This window comes from Agelaius phoeniceus, chromosome 5 (genome assembly GCF_051311805.1).
Source record: "Agelaius phoeniceus isolate bAgePho1 chromosome 5, bAgePho1.hap1, whole genome shotgun sequence".
NCBI lineage: Eukaryota > Metazoa > Chordata > Aves > Passeriformes > Icteridae > Agelaius > Agelaius phoeniceus.
The window spans coordinates 28,637,714-28,654,736 of NC_135269.1; the positions used below are offsets into that span (position 1 = coordinate 28,637,714).

A 17,023-nucleotide genomic window follows, 5' to 3' on the forward strand; every position below is an offset into this window, starting at 1 on the left:
AAGAAAAAGGAATGTGGGTCCAGAAAAGGTAGGGCTAAGCCATTTTTCCCTTGGTTAACTGTAGACTGCTGAAAGCTGACTGACAGTCAGGTGTCAAAGATGTGGGGACATCCTGAATACAGTGATTATGTGGCCATTTTGTTGGAGATCAAGGCTACACTTATTTCTTACTTGACTGAATAGCAAATTGTTAGGTTTCTTCACCTTGATGTCACTGCCAGTTCAAGAGAAACTTAACTTGGCAATCTAATATTAAGAACTTAGTACTTCTGTATCTTTACTTGTGGCAGCTGTTCAGTGCATATCAAAGCCAAAAAGGCCAAGTCACAAAGATGAACAACGATTACATTTTGTGTAGAGACAAGAAAGGACATTATTTCTACAACTAGAATTTTTTTTTACACCTTTTAGTGCCCTGCACTGGACCAAGGACTTACGCTGAGCTGAGTCTGAAAGATAAAATGAAAAAAAATTCCAAGTTACTGGTAATTCAATGACAATCCTATAATCTTGCAGCTTAACAGTTCCTTGTTTCTGTCCTAACACATGTAGAAGTCTATACCATAGTGGGTCAGATCACAGACTGAGTAAGCCTGAAATCTCACGTCCAAAAATTCTGAAAAGATTTCAGGTTTATGGTGAAATGAGTGAAACAGGGAGCTCAGATTTCATAGAGCCTTTTGCACAGCTAATAATTTTCACAGTCCTACCACTCCACCTCATTCTCTCACCCTTTAGATTAGAGTTGCATCCACCCTAGTGAGACACTACAGGAAGGATCTAAGATAAAGAACAAGATACAGAGTGACTCTTCCCATCACACAGGATTCACACAACCATTCAACTTTTGCAATCAGCAGTTTGAAGCTTCATTGCGTCCTTAAAAACTATACTTCTCCATGGTAAGCAGTCCTATGACACATTTTTTAATTGAAAGTATCATGGACTCATTCTAGTCTGAGGATATATTTCTGATTAGTGCAAGGGTGAAAATGCTCCCAGCTTGAATAAAGATGGTGTTGTGACTGAGAGTGGTGCTGCATGACCTGTACTTCAGTAATTGTAGAACTTGGAAGATAATAAATGTGGCAGTGTTGCAAGATGAGCAAGAATAATCTTGCAGTTGAGGAAGCCAAATGTCACCATAAAAACCCCAAATGCTTGACCTGTGATCAAATACATTTTATCCCTGACTTTGTCACAGACTTGCACCATGATACTAACTTCACCACATAAATTCAATATTCCAACTGGCCAATGAGAACTACCAGTGTATCCAATTCTGTAAAAAACTGGATGTCCAACTAGACATATAGGACAGGAAAAAAGAATTAAACAGCTGTGAAAGAAATAATAAAAATGCCAAGCAGCTCATTAAGCGGTTTGATGCAATTGAGTAAACACATATGACTCAGAAGCTTCCATATCTACTCAGTTGTTTACTGCATGAGAAATGGTTATTTGTATGCTTCTCAAAATAAAATAAACTGCTTCCTATTTTGCTACATAACAAAAACAGATTTGTAGCATATTGTGCTGATTACAGGAGAAAAGACCAGAAGATGCAATTCTATATAAAACTCTACAATACAAAAAAGCAAAAGCATGAAAATTAAAGTATGGATTTGCTGCTTATTATGTGTTCACCATCCACCTCAAGCAGGAAAATTAATTGAGCATATAATTAAATATTTCATCATAAAACAAATATCAGAAGAGATCATGCTAAGTTTGTACAGACAAAATGAATTCTGATATTTTCTTCCAACTGTATGCAGATATATTTTTTTATCTACATCTTTCTTGGTGAAATATAATTTATATTATATTATATTTTTTTACCTACATCTTTCTGTGCACTACCTTGCACAGAAGCAAAAGGTAGTGAAGGTCAGTGTAAGAGCTCAGTAAATTTTTGTTTGGGATAACCAGATACTTCTTGGGAAATGCTTGTAAGTCTTCACTGGTGGCTACAGTTACAATTTGCATACCATATCACTACATCTGATATTATTTTCATAAATAACACATATTTTACAAATATATGAGAGATATTTTTAATGTATGCATTTTCTGATCCAGTTTTTGCATTCTTCTGATGTAATAAATATATGTATTACTTATCATGCTTCCAAATTTGTGGCACTTAAAAGAAAAACAACTTCTAGTAACCTTGTTTAAAATACTCTTTTATATTTTATATAGTGAAACTTGCAGGTTCTGTTATCTGTTGAACAGGCTATAAAGAAATTTAAAGCCTTGTTGATGAGCAGGTAATTTTTCATGGACAGATGCTGGCACAAATGTCAATGGAAAAACTCTCATCGATTTCAAGAGAGTGAAATGAACCCAGGAAGACACTGCTTTTAGCTCAAATAGATTCCAAAATCCCAATATCTAAACTGTTTTTTCAGAAAGAATAAAATAAAGTCCATGTCATCATCACCAGCTAAAGTATTCCAAGACTTGGAGATCTGGGAAAAAGAACAATATCAAAGGTTACAGTAAGGAAACCTGAATGACATTTTGGCAACGTCTAGGTTTGTAACTGCAAGGTCCAGGAGATACAGTACAGAAGAAAAGATCTTATCTACTCTCAGGTTTCCTGGAATTTGTATGTATGCACAAAATTTGGGGATGTGCTCTTTTCTTGTTTTAAGGTCACTTTATTCTTTGAAACTCCTCAGGAAAAAGACTGACAATAGAAGTTAAAAAAACACAATGACTCTCAAGTTCTGTCCATTTTTCTTGTTTTTATAAGCAGTGGTATTATGTGTCTTACTTACACAGAACATTAAAAACTATGCTAACGGTAAAGAAGTTCTATCATAACCTTTCTCTTATTACCTCCAGTAGCTGCCTTTGGGAAGCAGTAGTTAAGTCTTCAGGAAACTTCTGTGCAGCCTTTTGCATCAAAAAGATTGCTCTGGATAGCTTATTCCTTTTAATTTTTTTCATTATAAGTTCCTCTAGAAAACAGATATTTTAAGACATTTATAAAACCGTGGCAGTAATTTATTATACTTCTAAAATCTTAAGTAATGTCTTACCTGATAAATATTGGAAATCTTCAATATTCTTCTCTTGAGATTTACTAGACTTAGGACTTCTGTGAACAACTTGAGCACCTGTGTGGGAAGGAAATACTGAGTTATTTTGATAGTGCTATTGCAAAAAATTGAGTGAGATGTTAATATGGAGTCTTACAGCAACGCTCTGCTCCATCTCACATTCTTTTTTGGTTCAAGTAGAATTTCTTGCACAGATCATGCCACTAAAAATATTCCACCCTCCTGCCTAACATCTTTAGTAGTTATATTAACACCACAGAAAAATAGAGATTTGTTTGATCACAGGGAGCAGGGCACAGTGTAGCTCTGCAGTTTCAAACTAATACTAGGTTTTAATTTAAAAAAAACCAAAACAACACTAAGAATGAAAGAACAAACCGAGTTTTTTTCAGAAGCCATTTAGCAAGAGTGGAGTATCTGCTGACGTACAGAGACAACTTCACAGGAGTAGAAGTTCAAATTACAAATAGAACTTAACAAAATATTCAAGTCATTCTCTAGAGAGAAAATTAGCATGACAGAAAAAATACCTGCAGAACATTTTTCTTTATGGGCACTGTAAAATTTAATATTATGACTAAAATACAACAACCTACTGCCTAGGAATGAAATCTATTAGTTGCAGCAAAGTTTAACTCCCATTGGTTGAGTAGAAGTTGTAGACTAGTAGATTGTAAATCTAAATTCTGCAAATTTAATATATTATTTCTGTCTATATGTGGCATACAAACTACCCAACATCAGCTCCTCTCCAGAAAGCAGATACTCCTTTATTTCTTAGTACTACAGAATATATTAGCAAAAAATATTCTAATCAAGTTATGAAGATTATTTAACTTTACTGAAGCCTACCTTGTGTAATTTTAAGAAGTTTCACAGCTACTCGATGTTGGGCCTGAATGAGCTCCAAGTGTAAATCTGTCACAAAACCATTATCTGTTCCTGTTTTATCATCACCACATCCCAAAACAGAAGTCAAATTCTGATCATTTAAGCTCACCTAATAAATAGGAAGTAGCAATTAAGCAAATACAAACTTTCACTACTTAGCTTACTACATTTTTCTTCATACTGATATTATTTCAATAAACTGACAAACACTGAAATTTGTCATATTTGTATAATATGCAGTCAATCAAGAAAGCATGGAAAGGAGAGTAACTAGCGAGAGAGAGAGCACAGAAAATAGACAAAGAGAACTAGACAAAATCTGAGAATCAGTAATAAACTAGATCAATAATAAAGACAAAAGCGTAAAAACTTGTGGAGGGATAGAATTTAAGCGAATAGTGCAGAAGGCAATCTCACCCCTGAGGAGTTGCAGCTGTACTAATCACCAGAGATAAGGAACAGGCCCGCCTTTAATAGGCCATAGCTGTGTCCGGTAATGATCGTGCTATAAAAGAGTGGGTTAGCTAAGTGAGGAGAGGGTTGGAGTTTGTTGTCTGAGAAGGAGTCAGTACTGCAAGGAGCTGCCCATGAGAACTCACTGGGAAGGTATGGGACTTTTGCAATAAGACGACAACAAAAACTATCTTTTACTGTGTTACTAATCCATAGAACAAATATCATCTTGAATGAAAATATTTAGAAAATCTGAATTCACATCAAGAACAAAAATTTATTTTAATTATAAACAGTTGCAAGCAATAAATATGAAAAGGATTTCTGGTCTTATTAAGAAATCAATTTATTATCATTATTTCAAAAGAAAATTATGAAGAAAGCCTAAAGGAGTTCATAGTTTATTATTGAAAGAGAAAAGTGCCCTTTGAACTTGTCCTGGCTTTGGCTTAGGCAGAGTTAAGTTTTCTTTATAGTAGTTGGTATGGAGCAGTGGTTTGGAAATAGCACTGGAAATAGTGTTGATAGCATCAGGGATGTCTTCATTACCGATGAGCAGTGCTTACACAGCACCAAGGCTGTGACAGCACTGCTTCTCACACCACCCCACCAGAGAGGAGGCACAACCAGGGCAGTGATCCCACTGATCAAAGGGATGTTCTAGCCCCTACAACAGCACAGGCAGCGCATGAACCTTAGGGAAGGAGGATGGGGTGGAAGTTCGAGTGATAGCATTTGTCTTCCCAGGCACCCAAGCTACAGGTGATGGGGACTCCTGGAGCTGGCTCAGTTCCTGCCTGCCTGTGGGAAGTGGTGAATTAATTCCTTGTTTTGCTTTCTCTGTTAAACTGGTCTTATCTCAACCCATGAGTTTTCTGGCTTTTACTTTTTCCCCAGGACACTGTGAGGGGCTCAGTTGCCAGCTGGGGTTAAACCACAACAATAATACACAGATATATTTTTTCTATTCTCTTCTTACATGTGCCAGGAAGATGAGGTACATTTGATAGTGCTAAGATTTCTAAGTATGAAGAAAATATGAGGTTTTTGCCATCAAAATACAATATATTACTGATAGATTTTGTGCAGTGTAGCTTTCTGTAAACTTTACCTTTGTACAGCAGCTGTCAAATATTGACTTTCCATCTGGTAAAATGGTCATTAACCGAGATGTGTTCATGTCATTCACTGCTTTTTCAAGAACTTCATAAGCAATTTGTAATTGTTCTGTAGGTGTTTTCTGAAATGAAAACCCATATAAACACACTTCCTTAGATAACATTAAAAACTATAATATAGATTACAAAAGTAATGTGTTTTTCTTTTTAGCTGTTGAAGTTTAAAACTGTCAGACAATCTTTACATGGGTACTCTCTCCCCATACCTTCATGTACTAATATTACTATTTTAAATTTCAAGTGGGACTGATTTCCCTTCAGCTCAAATAAAAAAAATTATGCTGAATTACCTTATAGCAGAGTGAAGCTGAACTTAACAAATTAATTTGAAATAATAGCATTTGCAGTTTTTCAGTAGTCCATTCAACACTACTAAGAAAACAGTCTTTTCAAGAAACACCACCTTTAAGTAGACTGTCACTGTCCATGTGTGTAAGTATTAAGACATATGACTGACAACACTCCTGAATCCTCAGGCAAACACATATCATTTGTCCTTAATATGCTTTAGTGAGTCATTTGATTGGAAAATTCTGCAAAGTGCTGAACAAAGCAAGGACACTCAGGATGCTTCATCTATTCTACGTGATACTTATAAAAAGAGGGAAGCAAAAACACAACCCAAAATATTTTCCTAAATTAAGCAATGATTAAAATTTCTACTATCTTAATAAAATCTGTCATTAAACCATTTAAGGCTGGTACTACAGACTGGCATAAAAAAAGGTATGCAGTGGAAATCACTGTGCTTGTGCTGTAAAAAAAACTTTCAAATACAATCCCTTCCAAAAAAAGGATTGATAAAAAAGACTCAGGGAAAATTTTCTGATTTCATTTAATTTGAAAAAATATCTTTGCTTTTTTTCCTCTGCACTAGTAGGATTGCATGAAATATTTCATCTTTGTAAAACTAAATACAAAATCATATGAGAAGCTTCAAGCAGAAGTATTCTTATTCTATTCAAAATCAATCTATCAATGAAGATAATTTCAACATTACCATCAGTATTTCAGGCATGTCACAGGTCTCATCTTGTGAAAGAGAAGTACTTCCTCCTTTTTTATAGGAAGAAAAGCAGAAGTGAAAATCAAATAAATCCAGAAAACTTTAGTACCATTTGATCAGCTCTACTTCTAATTTCAGAGTCTGGCAATAATTCTGTTCTTCAGTGCTTGAATGTGAGAGGTAATAATATTGTTTCTCGAGGAGCTTTCCAGGACTTAGGCATACAGCAATGTATATACAGTTACACTAATACAGGATATTATTAGCTAATAATGTTGCCTTTTAAAGGCACCATATAGTTCATAGCCACATCCAAGCTAATGAAACTAGAATTCATTCTGTAATTCCTCCTATTTTTGTAGCATTCATATCAATTCTCAATTTTGAAACCAATTCAAACCTAGTGTTATCTAATTCACAGTTAATTTCACTTATAGAATGATTTTTAAGAATACTAGGTCATATTATTATGATAAATGCTATTTCATTTTAATATTTCTTGAAGCAGTATTATCAGCTGTTAAAAGTTTGCTTTGATTGTTTAAATTACTTTCACTTATGAAGAATGCATCCAAACCTATGTTTCCCTCTTCAAAATAAGAGAAAACAATTTTTTGGTTCTTGATTAAACCCTCTAATTTAATTTCTTTGCTAAAATAATTTTTGTGTGTTTTCAGAGAAACAACCTTCTAGTCACTCCTTGTGCCACTTTTGTGCTTGTTTTTGCTTGTTCACTGTCTCTTCCTCATAAAAAAAGAAAATTTGTATTTGCTCAGTATTCATTCAGTGAATAGGTTCTTTTCCACACAAGCATGTGCTTGACTGTCAGCCTGTTTTGACCAATGGCTGCTACCTATTCAGCTTTTTTTTCCTCCAAAAAGACATATTTAAACTGAATGAAAAAGAAGGGATGCTACAATGAGGTTCTCATATAGTCTTCATGAGAACCTTATAATTTTCATAACACCAGTAAACCAATACTTACTCTATCTTAGTAACAAATAGTAGTTTCCCAAGATTTTTTTTCTGAAAGTGCAAAGCTAATATAATTTCTTTCTGTTTCTAGATATGGTCTAATAAGATCCTTAACATTTACTCTCTAGTTACTGTAAGACATTTATGAGAGTTATGATTCATATTCCAAAATAGACAACAGAGAGCTTTTAAAGTATGTCTAAACATTCATATTTTACGGCATTAGTCAGGTTTTGGAAGGAAATTTGTTTAATGTGATTGTGATAGCATATCCCAATAATGTCAGCCAAATCCAACTTCAAAAACAATTAATTTACTATACAAAAATCAAGAATATGTAGAGAAGAAAACCCAACTGATGATCCAATAAATGCAAAAGCTTCAGTATGACCTCAATATCATCCTCATTTGTTTGGCCTGCAACTAATCAACCAGCATTTGAAGGCTCCAACTGAGCCCCAGCACATACTGCCTTTTGCCTTGCCCATATTCAGAGAAAACAGCAGCTACTCTGAAGGGGCAAAGAGACATGTAGAAGACCTGTGAGGAGAGTGAGTTATAAGAGATGTAATTCAAAACAGGGTTACTTCAGTAGAACTGGAAATGTAGGGAAAGAAATCCTACATCCTTGGAAAAACAGGTTTCATTAGCTCCAATAATGGGTGAAATTATATGCTAAAAATGCTGTTGTTCTACTCTCAACAATCTCTTTACAATATTTTTTGAATGTATATGTTAGTCAGTTTTCAGCTCAGAAAAGTTTCAATCTTCAAAGTCATTCTTGAAAGAAAACTTATTTTTTCTTGAAAGCTTTACCTTCTTTGTCCTTAGATTCACTTGTAGAATCAGCTACATTTTCCAGTATTGCAGCTAGACATAAAGTTATCTCTGCAAACATTACATTAGTGTCCGCTATGTTGCTCTTCTCAATTATTTTATTCATTATCCAGAGTATATGAACCCACTAAAAATAAGGAAATGGGGCAAAAAAAAATCAATACAGAGAAAAATCAAATTTTTGGAAGACCTTTATGTATTACAGAGGTAGACAGGGTTTTGCACTCAAAATTGTCTAAAAATATTACAAGCATGCAGACAACTCCTTTCCTGGATCTGGCTACTTTTTTTTAAATGTCACCAGACTAAGATGCTGAATTTATACTGCTCCATAGCCCCTGTTCCTTCAGACACCAGACTTTTTTATTTTAGAACATTATTATTCCTGCCATTCCTTTTGGAATGTTTGATGAATGTTCTACAGCCATAACTTTTATACCTCGCTGTAAGTAAGCCTTCCAGAAGATTTGACTGCATGCCTCTCATTTATCTCCATACCTTCCCACTTAATCTCAGAATAAAAGAGACCCAAACACTACTGTTTGTACATACAGAGGAAAATAACCTTCTGGAGAGCCTCCAAACAATTTCACTATATAGGGTCACAAAATTATCTCCTCCAGAAACTGCTTGGTTAGCACCAACTGGCAGCCCAGAGAGCCCATTTCAACCAAGAGCCTCTCACCCACAGGACAAATTCAAGGTAAGGCTGTGACTCTATCCCATGGGCTGAATACTATTCTACTATTGACTCCCATCTCCCTTGTCTTAAGTTGTAAGGTTTTTGCCACTTTGTTTAACTGATCTAGGCAACTTTCTTGAAATACATTGATATTTTCTGCCACAACATCTCAAATTCTTCTTCTTACATCCTGCCCAAATGTTTTTACAAATTTAGCTTCTTACCACTGTGGCCCACTGGCAGACAGCAGGTTACTGCAAGAAGACTAAGAGAGTATTTTGGTACTGGCATATGTGAGCACAGTGTGTTCAAAGTGTATACGTAATTCATATTTTTAAGAAGATTTATCTGCACTTTACCATAAGAAAAGGTACTTAGACTGGATGCCAGTATTTCACTGCCTTGACTATAACAGACTGCATTCACATTAAGAGAAATACATTACAATGAAGGAGTACTTGGTGAGCTTGGTGTTTGTGGATATATTCTAAGCAGTGACTTCCACTCTTTTGGATTTGCTGAAGTTCTGTTTTACACTTCTGCCACAAACACATTACTACATCAACAAGTATTTCTTTGCCAGGATGGACATTCTGGAAAGAAAAAGCAAAATAATTGTGGCAATGGGTAGGCATATAAATACACAAATAACCCAGTACACAAACAGTCTCAACATTTTTCAACATAGTAAATAAAATATGTCATTTTCTTATAAGAGATGACAACATTTTGAAAGCTTTAAAAATAATTTCTGGTAGATCACCCAAGCTTTTTTTCTCACAACAATACAAACTGGGCTTAGAGGTTTGGGGAGGTTTTTTTGTTGTTTTTTTTTATTGACAAGTTTCTTAAAAGTAACACAGACAAGAAAATCAGTGAGATGAAAATTACATGAGAGAGCAAATTAACTATAATGCTGAAATCAATAGATTCTGGAGGAACTTCATTTTTATTAAATATTTAAATATTTGTGGAAGAAAATCTAAATTAATAGTTTCATTTTGCTTGACAGAGTACTTCCATGGGCTCTTGGTGCATTTGAGATGATAAAGCAGTGAAAAACAAACAACTAGAAAACAATTTGGACTGAAATACCTAACAAGTGAGAGAAATGTTAAACCCTATCTTCATCTTACAAAGAGAATAACTAACAAATTCAAAACTCTAGTTAACCTCCTAATTAACACATTTTAAAAGACAATAGAGCCATCTATATGTTAAACACATTCTGAACAGTAAGGATCAGTACACATCTTTATCACCAGTTACAGCAGAGTTGAACTAGTATTTCAGGTGCAGTAAAACCTGATATATCCACACTACTTATATTCCCATATATGTTTGAGCATTAGATTTATGGGATATTGATAATGAAACTGGGAGGAGAAAAAAATGGAAAAAATATAAAACAAAATTATTTTTGCTACTGGTTGTGTGGCAGCAAGCTGCTAGATTGCCTCAGCTATATATCATGTAACTTCACCACCAGTGAATGCTCTGTTAATCAGGGGTGAATTTGTTTTTCTTCTCTGGACAGATCAAGAAGATTTGCAGGAAAGGGCAGAAGAACCAGGAGAATTTAAACCCAGGTGACTACCTCCATACAGAGGTCACATTAAAAACTGACAAATCATGCTATCTAAAGGTATCTGTGGGGTACCTCACAGGCAAGATACTTTAAATATACTACACCAAAGCTAAAAATGTGTGTGCTCCAGTTACGTTCAAATTGTGGCAATATTCAAATTATATCTAAAATAAATTTTGCAGTTAAGATATATGCAATGTTATCAGAGCAGGCTTTTTCTAAGGAAAAATTGTAATTAGCCTTTTGGATCACAAACTATTTTAATGTGCTAGTAGTGGTGACATTGCACTATAATTTCTTCCCTTCTCAGTAGAAGATTAAGGGGAAATCTCAGTTTGAGCAAGTAAAAGTGGTTACTCAGGGAATAAATAATCAGATACATAATGGGATTATTTCTACAGTGGAGACTTCAGCACAGAGTCCCACTCTCATTGGTTTTGTTGTTGCTGCTGCTTGTTTCAGTTTTTTGCAGTGAGAATTTACCTTAAATTGAAGACAGCGCTGTTAAAAAGGCATTATCATTCCTTAGGGTAGCTGCCCCTGTTTCTATAAATATTGCAGAAGTTTTTCCACAGCTGAGCATATTTGCCCACCTAAATCTAACATACATAAATTTGATCTCTGTTTGATCAGCTGAAACATGGAATGCCCTATGGTCTTCCAAATAGATTTAATATCTAATAAGCTATTTTAAAGTAACCGATTACAAAGGATTTTTAAAAAATGAAACCTGTTTTTAAAATCACAAACTGATAACATTCATAAGTACATTTTTTTTACTTTTTATATTCATGAATTTTGTTAGTCATGCAACTGATTCCTTTGATCTTAATTATAGGCATTCATCACAGATTAAGTGATACACTGAGAAGAAATGTCACAAATCCTGTTATTACCTGCTCAAATGTGGAGACATAGGAAAACGTTGTTGTTGCCAAAATCATAAGATCACGGAAAGGATCTCCAGGCTTTAAGGATTCCTCTACATTCATTTATTAAAAAAAGGGCGGGAAAAGGAAAGGCAAGACATTACATCTAATTTAAAACCTAAGTTTGAAAGTATTTCAGTCGATTGATTTCCTAATATAAGCTAGCAGATAACATGGTCTAAGAAACAGTAAATTCAGAGGGGGGACAGATAATTCCAAGTTTATTCACTTCTGTGAAAAATGAGCATTTCCATTTCTAGGAAACAGAAAGTTTTCAAGACATATTCAGGTTTTTGATTTTCATAGAATTAAACTGCAATTGCTCTAACAAGTTTTTCTTGCTTCTATGTAAAGAAATTTTGCATAAATTGCAAAATTTTGCATAAAAAAATGCTCAAAGACCTGTTTCACTTTTCCCCTGAAAACTTGTCTGAAAACATTCAATCATTTTGCATCTTTGCTTATAACTTGGCACATGTTTAACATACATCATGCATTTCCCACTAAAGGGAAATAGTATAAAGTCATATTTTGACAAATGGGAACTGGAAAAAATATGAGGCATTTTCTCAATTATTACTTTTTGTCATAGACTACTGCATGAACTATATTACATAGCTTTATAAATAATTTACAAAACCTCTTGCTGCAAAAATATTTGAAATTCAAACACAACTATAACTGAACAACACTCACTTCTAATTGTCTGTGTCTTTTCAGAACCCCGACGTGTGCTGCCTTCTTTGCTCTTACCACCATCAGTAATAGAAAAACTACGTTCAAATCTTCCTGGGAGTACTATAGGTTGCATGAGTGTAAGAAGTTTGAGTTCTAGTTCAGCTTTCTTCCATGTTGGGTCATCTTGAGCCTAATTGAGATAAAAAAACATAGAAATTGGTCTTTAAAATATGTATTTTGAATATTCCTTACCCTCATAGGAAAAGACTAAATAAATAACATCGCAATCCCATTCAGATTACCTGAAGAAAATTATCAACAAATTCAAACGCAGAATAAAACACATTCCACTCTTCATAGCTGAAAGCTAATTTTACAAATTTCACAGCAGCATCTCCAGACACCCCTTCTTCTCCTGCAGTGATGACAAAAATATTTTCTCTATTTTATGTATATGTATTCAGAAGTTTATTAAAAGTTTAATTTCAATTATTTTCATTATTTGGGTATTGATAAATATAAAGATAAAGCTTCACACATTTTTGAATAGTCGGCATAGTCTTGAAGGATGTTTTAATAACTTTACAAGAATCAATAGCTTTATCTTTTCACAGTAATGTCTATGCTTACAGGCTGCTTTAATGATGGATGTGCAACCACAGAATCATAAAGGTTTGAAAAAACTTCCAAGATCATCAAATCCAAACTTGTAACAAATATCACCATTGCCACTTAAACATATCACAGTGTCCTGTTACATTCAAAAGAGGCTCTACAATTATTGATATTAACATACCTGTGTAGAGAACACCAAGGCTCTAACCCTTGCTGTTGCAGGAAGAGCTTATCACCCTGTAAAGACTCTTATTATCCAAAACTTGGTTTAAAATTTGCATAGAAACACATACAGTTTCTTTCAAGACAGTTTCTCATTACTGCATCAGAAAATGTTCATATACACACAGGGAGCCTATTTTCTCACTTTTCAAGTTTATTCAGACCACAGTAAGGCAGAAACTAGACCTCCTGGTCCTTGGAACTCTCAGCAAGTGTTTTAGCTAATATATTCAGCAGTGTTCTGTAGTCATAACAATATACCACAGTCACTGTCATGAGTTGGAAGGGAACTACAAGCTTTATCACCAAAATCCAGCTCCTGGCCCTGCACAGAACCACTCCAAGAGGACACCATTTTGCAGACTCTTTATGTATAGAAATGTTACTAACATGAAAATTAATTCTGCCCACTGAGTATTTATATCACTGGGTTAAAAATTCCTTTGAAATTCCAATCTAGCTTACCTGCTAGCATCAACTGCAGAAGACTAGATGATGGATTAATTATACCAAAGTGATTGGTACCACTCCTCTCTCCACCTTCAACAGAGACAATTTATTAAGTCAATTTATAATCTATTAGACTTGTTATGTTCTAATTAGCCAGTAATCATACCAAGAAAAATATCATTCTGAAGTGTACTTAGTGTCTATATTTCCTTTTACTGACAAAATACCTCTATACCCAGGACTATATGCAGCTCAGAGCCCAGCAAACAAAAGTGTGGAAGGAACCATCAAGTCCAGTGTTTTTCTCAAGTTTTTACACCTAACTTTGAATGGAACTTTTTAAATTAATAGACTACATCAAACACCTTGGTATTTTGACCCTGCCTGGCTGCCTGACCCCCATCCAGCTGCTCTCAGGCTGTGCAGGAAGCGCTCAGCAGTAGTGAAAGCACTGTTGTGTTAACAACGCTGTTTTAGCCATAAATATATGACACAGTAAAGCCTGTAAAGGCTGCTATAAAGTGAACTCCAGTTTACTTAGAAAATCAATGCATAAACTGCTGCAGATTTTTACTAGTTATAATAGACCATGGAGATCAACCCAGATATTTATTTTCAATTACGTGAAGATAAGAAAGACTACCTACTCTTACAGGTGCTATTGCTATAAATCAAATATATACTTTCAGGCACATTCTTTTTTTTTCAAAATAGAAAAATACAAAATAAAATGGAGGTCCAGGCTCCTCAACAACTGTTTTTGCTTCTTTAAGTTGTTACCTGAGAGGATTTCTAGGCCTGCAGAAAAAAGCTCAGAAGTGACCTCAGGAATTTGCACTTCATCAGGAACAGGAGGATGAGGGGGCAATAGATTCCTGTTAGGATCAGACAGTGCTTCCAGGATGGCAAGGAACTGAGCTGCAGCACCATCAAACATTGCCACCAGCAGCCGCTCGGTAGTGGTGCGAGGCCATGACACCTAAGTAAGAAAAGGTAATTTAAACCTTACGGTATCTAAACCTACTTGCAATAAAGCAAGATTTTTTTGAAAACATTTCTCCATCAGAAAGTAAGTGCATGTTCAAAATAGAAAATTACATACTGTAAAATATATTGCTGTTATTAATGTCATGCTTCAAAGGCATAGCAAAGCCTCATGCTAAGCAGGTACAGCACTTAGGTAGACTAATCATTTCACAGCAACCAAACACACTGCTGCATGGTATTTTACTTCAAAAATAGTACAATAGAAATTATGAGGGAGCGTATTAAGGCTATGTAGTTTAGATCCATGCAGATCTCTCCTGATAATTTTCTAAAGTAATAATTAGTACATCTTCCCTACTTCCAAGCTTGTTCTGAGTTTTATTAATAAATTCTGTTACTCATGAAATGCAAAAAATATAAAACTTTCTGCTTGTGTATAGCACTATGTGTATTTAGAAGAATTATATCATGGTTTCATCACATGACAAGAGTAAAGGAAGAGAAGGATTATATGAAATGTCAGACTTACGTTTACTGCTTTTCTCGGGTTAACTCTTGACTCCCGTCGAAAGCCGTTCGACTTTTTTCTGGATTCATATACTGCTCTCTTGAAAATCATTACTGACATCTGACACAAAGAAAAAGTAAGTCATCATCTGTTACATGTTCTGTTCATAGAGATCACAACTACTCTACCTTTTCATAATGACTTGCAGGACGGTACCTTTAGAGTGGCCTCTCTAAAAATCTTTTCTGTCTCTGTATGTTCCAGAGAAGAACTGATATCTTCTAATTGCTTCAGTTCATCAATCTTAATCAAACCACGGCGAGCAAATATCTGTCCAAAGAATTTAAATATATATATACACTCTGTGTTCATATCCTGTATGTTGATATCTAATTTTAGAATAATATCATTTCTGAATTTATGCAACTGCAAAGAGCTGCAATGAAAGTCAGGTCCTGAACAACTGAAAAGGAAAACAAAACCTTTGCAAAATACCTTTTGTACATATACATGGGACCTGGCTAGTGTTTAATGCTAGAAGTTTGTAACTGTGAATATACAGAAAGTGCTATTGCATTTGAGTTGATTATGCATTTACATGGGGAAACTCATCTCCAATTTGCAGTAAAATTTTGGAATATGGACAGAACTCTAAATACATATGATCTGATAATAAGTAGAAATATTTAAATAAATATTTCCCATTTGATTGCATCTGAAATGCTCATAAGGTAAATCAGGATACCTCTCCGTGAATGCCGGCTTGACAATCAAAATAACACTGAGAAACTGCCGTATATAGGGTGGCTCTCCACGTCAAATAATGCACAGATAAGAGTGGAATGGATGATTCCATACATATACTGGCCCACAGTAAGTATTCCAGGACCTGTATTGAAAAGATCTAATTTCAAAATGAATGCATTTTAACCCACATAAATATACTTTCTATTACTAAAGGACAGATACAAAGACTTATCCTCACCTGGTAGGACAAACTGAAAGAGGGGGGGGGAAATCACTAGAAATTGTATTAATTTTTAACATATTTTATTGACTAAAAAACATTCCCCTGCAATTTATTGGATCTTTTCATCTTAAACTGTCGTAAAGCACTGTTTTAGCTTCCAAACTACCTTACCCACTCCAGTTCACTATAGTCTTGCCACCAGACAAGGATCCCCCCCTTGTCTCTCATCTGCTCTTATCTTGAGAGTTAGCCCTCCCTTTTCTGGCAGTTCTAGTGACTATTTTTCAACAGGATCAGCAAGCTTCTCTGGGATGCAACAGAGTCTGTCTTTTGCAGTGAAAAAACTGTGATTAGATTAATTTATACCCATAGAACTCTTGGTTCCTAACTTGCAGGGCAACATAGTCATTGCAATAGTCTAATTTTAATCGTTAGTCCTTCTCGATTGAATGAAGAGTATCTGTATCTTCCTCTTACCATCTTACCTCTTACCATTGGGTCAGCTTTTCCCTGAAGTACATAAAATGTGCACAACCTTTGTCTTAAATTAAGCCAATATACAAATTTTCTTTCAGTCTGAATTTTAAAAATCAGAAACACCCACAATCAATTCCTCTGTTTTCTGTAGCGGAAACCTGAGTATGCTAAAGGAGGTGCTAAATCACTTCTGTTTTCAATAGATGCTCAAAGACAAAACGTCTTTCTTGCTCATTGAAAGATTAATAAAACAACACATAAGAAAATCTAGTGTATTAAGGCTGATTCAAATTCTGCTCAAGTTTTAGGAGAAAAGAGTAAAGCTAAGACAAACAAAAACTACATTGAGGAAAAAAAAAGATGTGGGGGAAAGGCCAGGTTATTTTTATCAAGTATTCACAACTAAAAGCCACCAGGTGTCAGCACATTTCCACATTTTAAGAAGCAAAAGACCAATTCTTGAACATATATAGATGTCCAAAACAAAGCACTTGGAATCCTCTGAA

The 17,023-nt window shown here is 34.8% G+C and overlaps 1 protein-coding gene across 1 annotated transcript in view; it reads right to left on the reverse strand.

Annotated features, from left to right (window-relative positions):
• Positions 1-17,023, reverse strand: part of CFAP54 (cilia and flagella associated protein 54) — a 103,782-nt gene that overhangs the window by 72,982 nt on the left and 13,777 nt on the right. Inside the window, exons 6-20 of the mRNA XM_077178734.1 lie at positions 15,816-15,959; positions 15,287-15,400; positions 15,092-15,190; positions 14,356-14,554; positions 13,591-13,665; positions 12,591-12,703; positions 12,307-12,478; positions 11,578-11,663; positions 9,552-9,686; positions 8,391-8,538; positions 6,594-6,649; positions 5,527-5,655; positions 3,924-4,071; positions 3,051-3,128; positions 2,848-2,969 (exon numbers count right to left, since the gene is read on the reverse strand). Coding sequence (XP_077034849.1) covers positions 2,848-2,969; positions 3,051-3,128; positions 3,924-4,071; positions 5,527-5,655; positions 6,594-6,649; positions 8,391-8,538; positions 9,552-9,686; positions 11,578-11,663; positions 12,307-12,478; positions 12,591-12,703; positions 13,591-13,665; positions 14,356-14,554; positions 15,092-15,190; positions 15,287-15,400; positions 15,816-15,959 — 1,818 coding nt within the window. The remainder of the gene's footprint in view (positions 1-2,847; positions 2,970-3,050; positions 3,129-3,923; positions 4,072-5,526; positions 5,656-6,593; positions 6,650-8,390; positions 8,539-9,551; positions 9,687-11,577; positions 11,664-12,306; positions 12,479-12,590; positions 12,704-13,590; positions 13,666-14,355; positions 14,555-15,091; positions 15,191-15,286; positions 15,401-15,815; positions 15,960-17,023) is intronic.